General features: G+C 32.7%; 2 protein-coding genes across 2 annotated transcripts in view; both read left to right on the top strand.

The window, feature by feature from the left end:
* The window catches only part of HELRODRAFT_175574 (hypothetical protein), a gene marked incomplete at both ends in the record, with an annotated part of 1,157 nt that extends 793 nt beyond the window's left edge, over positions 1-364 (top strand). The window contains 2 exons of the mRNA XM_009022994.1: positions 117-250; positions 331-364. Of these exons, the coding sequence (XP_009021242.1) occupies positions 117-250; positions 331-364 (168 nt within the window). The remainder of the gene's footprint in view (positions 1-116; positions 251-330) is intronic.
* A 2,892-nt stretch (positions 365-3,256) lies between these two features.
* HELRODRAFT_175573 (hypothetical protein) lies at positions 3,257-4,711 on the top strand (the record flags this gene model as incomplete). Its single annotated transcript, XM_009022993.1, has 1 exon — positions 3,257-4,711. The coding sequence occupies one exon, from the start codon at positions 3,257-3,259 to the stop codon at positions 4,709-4,711; it is 1,455 nt and encodes a 484-aa protein (XP_009021241.1).
* Positions 4,712-10,811: the final 6,100 nt, after the last annotated feature.

Below are 10,811 nucleotides of genomic sequence, written 5' to 3'. Positions count from 1 at the left end.
ATTTATTTTTTTTAATACCTAATTAATCATTTGCCTAATTAATTACTCACTTAATTAATTTTTCACTTAATTAACTATTTATTTAGTTAATTATTCACCTAATTAATATTCATAAGGTGCCCTGCAGCCCTGACTTGAATGAGGGCACGGGCGGTCGGAAGCATAGGGCCTGCGGGATTTCCGCCGAACCAGGAAACTTGAAGACTCAGTTCAAAAGATCGACTATTAAAATTTTTGAAAAGAATCAAGGGTAGGTCGAATTATTGTGTTTTTTCATTTTTTTTAATTTTTCTTCATTTTTTAAATTTTGTTATTTAAACACCTTCACAGGCAAAGGGTTTATCAGCGCGCAAAATTTTTTTAACTTTTTTTCAAAGAATTGTGTTGCGTTGAGTTTTATTTTTTAAGAAATTTTTTTCTCAAAATGTTTCTGAATAATTAGTCGGGGTGCTACTTTCGGTTTCAAATTCAAATTTGATGAAAATTTCATTTTTTCAAAATTTCTTTTTCAAATTTTGAAAAAGGCGATGGAGATTTTTTCCAACTAAAAATTTTTTTATTAAATTTAGCGTTGCTTTTGAATATATAGATAGATAAATGTATGGATGGATCAATGAATTTTTAGATTGATAGATACATGAACAGATGAATGAATGAATGATTAAATGGATAGATAGAAGGATGAATGACTTGGATGGTGGATGTTTTTAAAATGCGTTTTATTTACAGAAATTACGAAAATATAATTAAATATTTTAACTCATACGGTTCATGATAACGGGTTTTATCGAAATAATTCCACAAGCCGTTTCAATTATTTAATTTTGGATAATGATTAACATAACATTGTACCTGATAGTATATCTAACTGTAATAAATATATCTATTTAATGTGTCTAATATATCATATATTGAATATATATCTAAATATAACATACATATCTATCCAATATATCTAATATATTATACAAGAAACTGATCTCAATTGTATAAGCATATCTATCTAATCTATCGCATAATGATACTCATTAATCACAACAAACATGTCTAAACATAATATCATATGTGAATTGAGAAACATCAACCAGTTTTTTAAGAAATCTATCATTCAACTAAGAAACATGCTGTTGTTTCTGACCTCTAGCGGGTGAAATTATTTTTTGGACAGTTTCAAAATCTAAAAGTTTCGTAGCATGTATAAACTTATGTAAGATCACATGAGAATTTTGCGATTTTGTACCAACAAATAATTCCAGTTAACTGTGTTATCATAATTATCATTATTTATCGATAATTAATTATTTATTATATTAGATTCAAACAATTTCTTTTAAAAATGCTCATATTTTATTTAAGAGCGCGCGCACACACAAACACACACACACACACACACCGTTAATAAAAAAGAAAAACAAATTTTAAAATTAATTAGAGATAATTGATCTACAAGAAAACGAATCGAATAACTATCGTAGCAAAAATTTTAAAACATTCACGGTAGACTGTCCGTCCATTTGCCGTCATAGAAATTGTTCTTCATGTATGGCAGTCGGTAGTGTCCCTTGCTCACCAAAGCCTGGAGGAAGGTGTCATTGTAAATAATTCTGACCAGCTCATAAAATTTTTTAATTGATATATAATTACGAGCCAGCGACTCTTTTTCCTCTTTTGTTATTCTTTCATTTTTAGAATGAAAAAAAGACGACACTATTTTATGTGACTGTCTGTTACATTTTGACTTTCAACAATTTCACAGATTATTAAATCCTAATATGTTTGAGGTGTCTTGTGATGTAGGGCTTTTCCTGATTGAGTGGCGACTTGATAGTTCTACTTGTGTTGACGAAGGCTGTGTGTTGTAGTTTTGATTGGTGGTAGTAGAGGACGGATGACATGGTCGTTGCCACTTTCTACTTTCTTGATCGGTCTCGAATCGAGTGGTTTTAAAATTTGTATTAATGAAATTTAACCTTCTGGCTCCTTCACAACGTAAAATATTAAAATATTACCACGCACGCACACACACGCACGCACACACACGCACACACGCAACGCTTATTTCCTCTCTATCTATCTATTTTACAATAGTTTGTCTATAGCATTGAGATGAATGTACATGAAAATAAACTCTCTCTCTTTCTCTTTCTCTCTCTCCTCTCTCCACTCTCTCTATCTCTCTAGAGAAAGAAAGAAAGATATATATATATAGAACCTTGTAGATCATTATTTTGAATAATATTCTCTAAATGGATGACGACGTGGGGTTCAATTGAAATAGGTCGCTCGCCATGATTTTATGGATTAATGGGGTATTTATCTTATTTTGCTGCTGTGGAATAAGTTTTCCACGTTTGTCCTATCCGTATTTTTTATCTTTTCATTAATTCATTCATCTATACGCTCACTGTTTCATTCATTCATTAATTCATTCATTTACATTCTTCCATCCATCTTTCCATTCATTCATTCGTTTATTCATTCATTCGCTCGTTTAACCCTAGTACTTTCATTTAATTTTCTTTCCACTCTACTATTCATTCACTTGCCCACTTTCTCCTTTTCTCATTCATTTATTTGTTTATTCGTTCGTTCATCCATCCATCCATCCATCCATCCATCCATCCATCCATCCATCCATTCATTCATCCATCCACCCACCCACCAACCCACCCATCCATCCATTCATTCATCCATTCATTCATATAGAGCGTGCAGTTATAAAGACAGTTGGTTGAATTTTGTGGTGGATAAAAGTGCCGCCTTCGTTTCTGAAATTTTTGTTACTGGATAATATTTATCTAAAAATTGAAAAATAATGAATAATTTTATTGAATAATTAATTAATTGAGTCAATTATGTATGCAATATAAAAAATAAATAAATTATTAATAAATAAATAAAAGACTTAATTATTTGTTAGAAGAGCTTCTACGTTCATTACTTGAATTATTTTTATGGAAGTTTGTAATTGGTTAGACATTAAATGCGTTGGTTTCTGGACGGATATTAAATTTAAAAATTGGCAAGTATTTTTTTTATTTAAATTCAAGGTTATTTTTTCAATTATCAGTTTTGATTGTCAAACGAACAAATTATAAAATAAACCAAAATTGTTATAGCGAATTTATAAAATGGCTTTAGAATGCGTCAAAATGTTACAGCCAACAAGAGTAATAAAACTAATGACATCAACTCCTACAATGAATAATACCGTGTTCAACATGGAAAACATGGAAACAAAACGAAACCATTAAAAATGGCGACGGTCCGAGAGATGCAACTACTGCTCCGACAGAAACTCGAAGAGGTCCGTCAGAGGGACCGACTTATCGACGAGTTGGAAAAAGAACTCGAGGAGAAAGACCTACTCATTGAAAAACTATGGAAACAACTTGAAAAGTATAAGTCCATCCTCGAAGCTCAGAAGCGGGTCGAAAAAATTAACCGAGTTCGTTGTAATTGTCTTAGAGATCGAGTCGGTATTGAGAATGGCTCGGCACAGCCTCTTTACGGTAATCTGTTGAATGTCGAGAACAGCGGGTACAAGTTTAACGTCGATGATTGCGATGTTGTCGGTAACGCAGCCGCTGAAAAAAATGACGCGAAGCCTGAACTTAATAACAGCAGTAATGAAAAAAAGGTTTCCAGTAGGGAATGTCCATGTGGAAGAAGTAACTGCAGCGGCGATTGCAGCCACACTCATCGAGTTAGCATCATCGAAAATTTTTTCCTAACCAATATTGAAAACTCACCGAACAAATCGCAAACAAGACCGACAAAGTCGACGAGTTTTGGAGGGGGTGCTATCAGTCCTTTCTTCTTAACAACTGCCTCAACAACATCCACCACAACGCCCAACGCTACGACGACGTCCATTGCCAAAAAATTAATAGCTTCAAAATCAACCAGCTGCAAACCTCGACACAGCATTTCCTCGCGTCTGTCGCTAATGAGTGCCGAGAAGCTGACTTTCGTACCCCTTATCACTCCATTTCTATTAACGACCAAACCAGCGACAACAACTTCACTTTCGTCTCTCGTCTCGCCCTCGGCCACAACGACCAAGAACATCACCAACGCAATCATCCCTCCACCGCAAGCCACGTGCACGCCCACCGTCGCGGCAATTCCGACCAGCCCCGTGGAGATATGCATCGATGGTGTCGGCGCTGATGAAACGAAGAAGAAGGCAGACCATTCCAAGAGCCGGCCCAAGTTCGGACGCCACTCCCTTTCCATGAACCATCCTTCCATCGCCAACAATAGGCGTAGTTTCAACGAGGAACTTCCAACCGAACATTTCGACCGCAGCTTCAACTTTGCCAAAGAAAGTTTAAACATCGCTAGCATGCAGGATAAAGACAATAACCAAAAAAGCCTTACAATTAATCAAAATGTACATCGCAGTTTCGAAGACAACCACAAAATGACAACCACAAAAATCAATCTCAATGACGATGTTTCTATAACGTGTAATCGCAAAAACGAAGATGATAAAACCGACAATGGCAACAACACTGATCCGCTCATTCAAATAAAAACGCCATCTCCAACTCGGTCGAGTACCGACGATACCGACTACAAATCGAGCGAGCGAGTCAAACGAATAGCCATATCGGCTGAGCCAGCCAGCGCTCAGCTCTTCTCGTTAAACATGCTTTTGAACAGTCTCACCAGAGTTTCTAAAAGTAAAAAGTTCGTTGCGGTGTAGAAAATAAATTTTTTCAAGATCTTTTTAAACGTATTCTTTTTTAGTTATGCCATAAAATTTGAAAGAAAATTAAATTTTGTATTTTGAAAATAACAAAAAAATTGAGCTTTAATTTTGAAAGATTTTACGTCAACTCTCACTTATTAATTGTTTCCCTTGAGTCAGATTTTTTGTTCTAAAAAATTTCAAAAATAATTTTAATCAACAACACGTTGTTGGGGCTATGAAATTGCGAGACCGCGAATATTTTATTTTAAAATTCCTCTTTAATAACTTGCCTAAATTTTCTCATCATCAAATCCACACACGCACACACACACGCAACTCACACACTCACAACACACACACACACACACACACACAATAGCTCTACAACTTCAAGGAAGATATATGATAAAAATTATTAACCAACGGTAAGATTATTAAATTTACTGAAACGTTTCATGCGTTTGAAGGAAGAAAAATTATGTATGCAGTGAGAAAACATTTGAGAGTGAGAGAGTAACAAAAACACACATAAATACACATAAATACATTACATCGATATACAAACAACAAAACGTAAATATACAATATATGTATACATACATAAATAAATACACACTCACACACACACATATCAAGCTACAACAAAATTCACGCACGCGACGAAATAAAAAAATATACACACTCGAAAATATACTCCATACCTGAAGCAAGTCGATAATAGAGCTGACATGTTAAATTTACGACCTGCTGTTCCAAATTAGCTTATATGACAGTGTTTAGGCAATTTCCACACACACACACACACACACACACACACACACACACACCCACACACTTACGCACACACACCCACACACGCAAATAGACACACACACAAACATAAACGTACAGCATATTGATCAAAAATTATGAATTTGTTTTGAGGTAATACATTATTCATTAAGAAAGATTAGGTAAATATGGTTGTATGATACTGTGTTTTGTATGTATATGTACTGTATGTTATACTGTGTGTGTTTATATGTATGTATGTATGTATGCATGCATGTATGTATGTATGTATGTATGTATGTATGTATGTATGTATGTATGTATGTATGTATGTATGTATGTATGTATGTATGTATGTATGTATGTATGTATGTATGTATGTATGTATGTATGTATGTATGTATGTATGCATGTACGTATGTGTGTATGTAAGTGTGAGTGTGTGCGTGTTTATGTGTGTATAATAATAACAACAATAACAGCTACAAAAATATGAAAATAACTAAAAAATACATCGTCCAGATACAAAAATAATAAAATCAACCCAAAAAAAAATGAAAGAAAACTATTGAAAATAACTGGGTGGTCAAAATAAGAAAAAGTAATAATAATAAAAACAATAATAATAAATGGAAAGAAAATAAAATTAATAAGTTGGGAAAAGAAAGAAAGAAAAAACTTTGTCCCTTAATGAGGAATTATTACCAGCTCTGGTAACTATCAAATATATTGTATGAATACAAAACATACACACACATACAAACAAACAAACAAACAAACATACATACACACACACATACGCGCGCACACACACGCGCAAACATACAACTCTTCCTACTTGCAAAAATCTGTCAATTTATCTCTATACATATGCACAATTTTTTATCATGAAAAATGTGTTTACATGTGTGAGTGTATGTGTGAGTGAGTGTGTGCGTGTGTGTGTGTGTGTGTGTGTGTGTGTGTGTGTGTGTGTGTGTGTGTGTGGGTGTGTGTATCTATATAAGCTTGAATACACTGCCGTATTTAACACGGAAAATTGCAATAGAATGCAATTTATATCCATATCCATAAATGCTTTTTACATATTGATCAATTGCACTGTTATATATTGCAGTCTCCGCACTTAAACATACAACACGCCTCTTTGGAAATGCCCGCATGTACTGAGATATATATGTATCAAATATATGTATGTATGTGATATGTATCACTGCGTACTTTTGTGTATTTCTTGTATCTATTGGTATTCAGTATTCAATGATACAACCTAAAATACTACATACATACATACATACATACATACATACATACATACATACATACATACGTACGTACGTACATACATACATGCATACATACGTACGTACGTACATACATACGTACATACGTACATAACATAACATAACAAAGATTTTTGAGACTCTGAGACTTTTTTAAAAATATCCTACTTTTGCCAAGTTTGCTTCAAAGTTATTAGTTGTTTCTGCGCATATTATTTCATCTGCCAGCTTGTAACCAGTTAGAAATCCACTTGAGTGCCTTCCCTGTGATTCCACTCGCCTTTAATTTTAAGGTCAAACGTTTATGCGGTACCTTATCAAAAGCCTTAGCAAAACCTAAGCACACAACATCCACTTCTTTCCCAGTCACACATGCTATCTTTCGCCCAAGATTCAGTTATGCCGATAATATCAGGGTTTTCTTCTTCCACATATAGACCACACACACACCACACACACACACACACCACACATACATACATACATCAATACATATACGCACATACAAACACATAATAGTTCATTTGCACAGCATATGTATAATACATATGTTTGTAGAAAAGAAATTGAAATTTAAGGCCAGTAATCATTTACATGCAAATGAATATATGGCGTTTCAACGGTGTTTCTTGAAAAAAAAATTAAAAAAAGAAAACAAATTATTTTTTATGTTTTTCATTGTTTTTTACTCTAAATTAAATTATAGTTTGGATTTAACGTTGGCTAAATTTATTAGCCAAATATATTACGTTTTAAAATTTATACAAGAATTGATCTTTAGTGGTAGTCCGGTCGGTCGGTCGGCCCAATGGTTGTACTGTATGCATTGGGTTGTAGGTATTTTTACCAAAAATTTTTTACTGAGTGTAAGAAATTTCAGATTTTGATTAGTTTTGTAATTTTGCGTCATACAAATCGATCAATGAATACATACGAAGTATCATTAAAATATTTATTTAATATACACACACGCAACTTCCACACTCACACACAAACACACAAACACAAAACACGTACACACAAACATTCACATAAACACAAACAAGCACACACACACAAACACTCACATACACACTCACACATTCATATAAATCGCTTTATATAATTGCTATTACTTTTTTGTCTCTTAAGAAACCCTTATGGAAAGATTTAAGAAATTAATTTTAAAATTCTTCAAAAAAATATTTAGATAAATGATAAATTTTTTATATAAAAAAAACAATTAAGACTTGAACAAGAACAGTAATAAGAAGAAAATAGCAAGATGTTGAAATGAATTAATAAAAAGTTTAAATAATAACTACAAAAAATTAACAAATAAAAGTTGGAAAAAAAAGAAAAAATTGAAAAGTGCAGAAACATTTCTTGGTAATTTGGCTAGCTAGTCAGTTGATCGCCATGAAACAAAAAAGAAACAAGTAATCATCATCATCGTCATCATCGTCGTCATCATCATCATCATCATTACTATTATCATCATCATTATCATCGTTATCATTATCGTCGTCGTCATCATCAAGCTTGCTAGTTTCAAGAGGCTAATAATTCATCGTCATTAAAATTTTTCAGGGAAAATCTTCATATAACCAATATCATTATTATCATTCTTAAAAAATAATATTAAATTATAAAAATATAAATAACTTTTTATCATATATTTATTCATTCAGTCAGTCATTCGTTCGTTCGTACACTCGTTCATTCATTCGTCCGTTCGTTTGTTCATCCATCTATTCATTAGTTTTCCGTTCGTTCGTTCATTCATTCATTCGCTCGAACGCATGATAGCGGTAAAAATTCTCTGATAAAAAAGTTATTTCTTTGAAATTATATAGTAATAGTAGTAGTTGTGGTAGTAGTAGTAGTAGTTGTTGTAGTAGTAGTAGTAGAAGTAGTAGTAGAAGTAGTAGTAGTAGTTGTAGTAGTAGTGGTAGTAGTAGTATAGTAGTAGTAGTAGTAATAGTAGAAGTAGTAGTAGTAGTAGTAGTAGTTCAAACTGGACTAATTGACAGACTGATCGACCGATTGACCGATTGAGTGATTGGATGATTGATTAACTGGAAGGCTAATCAATTAATTTTGATTAAAAATTTCAGTATCATTAGTTTGTGCTATTAATTAATGTCTAATTAAAATTAAATTTTAATAAGCATTCAATGTTCTGAAAAGATTTCAGCAAAGCCATCTTTCCTTCTGAAGCATATTCTTTTTATTTAATTTTAATTAAAGGAAGATATTGAAAAAGGTAAGGAAATTTAATAAAAATTACCAAAAAAATTGAAAATAAAAAAAAAGCAAAAAAACAACGAAATAATAAAAAAAAGACATAAACATTTACAAATGAAACTAAACAACAAAATTGGAGAGACATCATGGAAAAAATTAAAAAAAAATGATCAAAAAATGAACGAAAACCAAATAAAAAACAATTTGTTATTTTATTCTTGCCCTTTCAATTCATTTTTTTCTATTTCCGCTTTTTCACTGCATTCAGCAAAAGGCTGACGTTGTAAACATCCGCCAATTTCATTTCGTCATTGTCACAGCAGCTGAATTTTTGGGCTTTTTTGACCAAATTTATCTCGGCCATCATCTATTACAATTTCATTCTGTGGGACTATCAATCGATTCCCACACACACACACACACACACCACACACACACCACACACACACTCCACACACACTCCACACACACACCACGCAAACATACAAACAAACAAACATGTGCACACACATACGCACGTACACACAGAGAGAGAGACGCACAAACCAATACTTCTCTCTGTTTTATTTAATTTTCTCCTTTCCTTCACTTAGGTACGCTGAGGATTGTACTTATTTCACGATAATTTGTTCATTACTTTTGAACACAAGGATACTTAGACGACGCCAACAAATTCACAAACATCAACAAAAAGTCAACAAACACAACTAAACATACAAACAAACAAACAAAATAAAACAAACGCAAATAAAAACTGTGTTAGAGGCAAAAACAAACAACGGACAATCGCAAAGTTTACGCTCTAAAACCAAGAAAAGTTAATTTTTTTAATGTTGTATTGAAAAAAAAGAGAAAACATAAACTAAACGCTCCACACACGCACACACAACACACGCACACACGCACACGCACACACACGTACATGGAAAGCCGTCTTTATTGCAATCTTTTTTCAGTTTGTCAGTTGTTTAGTCTCTTTCAGAATACAGTAGCATATTGAGCAACTGGAGATAAATTGGAAATTCTGAAGAAGCTTATTAATTCTTTTCAACATTATTAAAACTTATTTTGTTTTTGTTCTTTTTTAGTTGATCTTTTTGTAAAAATTGGTACGTTTGTATGTGTATGTGTGTTTAGAAACACGTTAGTATGTGTTTGCGTGTACGAAGTTCGTATGTTTGTGTCTGTCTGTCTGTCTGTCCGTCTGTCTGTCTGTCTGTCTGTCGGTCTGTCTATTTGCGGTTTGTCTGTCTGTCTGCGGTTTGTCTGCTGCATAACAATGCGTGTAAAAGTCTGAAGTTCTAATAAAGAATATTATTATTATAGTATAGTAAATTCAATTAAATAAAATCAATATTAATTTTTCCTATATATGTTGTAAAAACTGCTTTTTAAAATCATTACCAAAAATATTTTCAGCAATGCGTTGAGATTGTCCCGATAGGTTTTTGTATTGGAATGATTTGCATCTTTCGAGTTTGTATGTTCTGGGGTTTGTATGTTTTGTATACGTTTGTATGTTAGTATAAATGTATGTGTGTTTTGCATGTTTATATCTATGTGATAGTATTTGTATTTTTATTTATCAGTTTGTATGTAATATTTATTAAGTTTTGTATGTATGTCTGAGATGTTTTTGTAAAAATTGTATTTTTTCGTATGTTTTCACACCTATTTTTAAACATTTGTCATCAGTTTATGAAAAATTTACAATAAAAGACCAAATAAAGCCGAAATGTAAGTACACACACACACACACACGCACACGCAGATACATATGTACCTACACACACAAACACACACACATACAGACGCAAAAAATTATTTGTATG

The sequence above is a fragment of the Helobdella robusta genome (assembly GCF_000326865.2).
Source record: "Helobdella robusta unplaced genomic scaffold HELROscaffold_34, whole genome shotgun sequence".
Lineage (NCBI taxonomy): Eukaryota > Metazoa > Annelida > Clitellata > Rhynchobdellida > Glossiphoniidae > Helobdella > Helobdella robusta.
The sequence above is the reverse complement of the archived record's forward strand: the minus strand, read 5'-3'. Positions and strand labels throughout refer to the sequence as shown.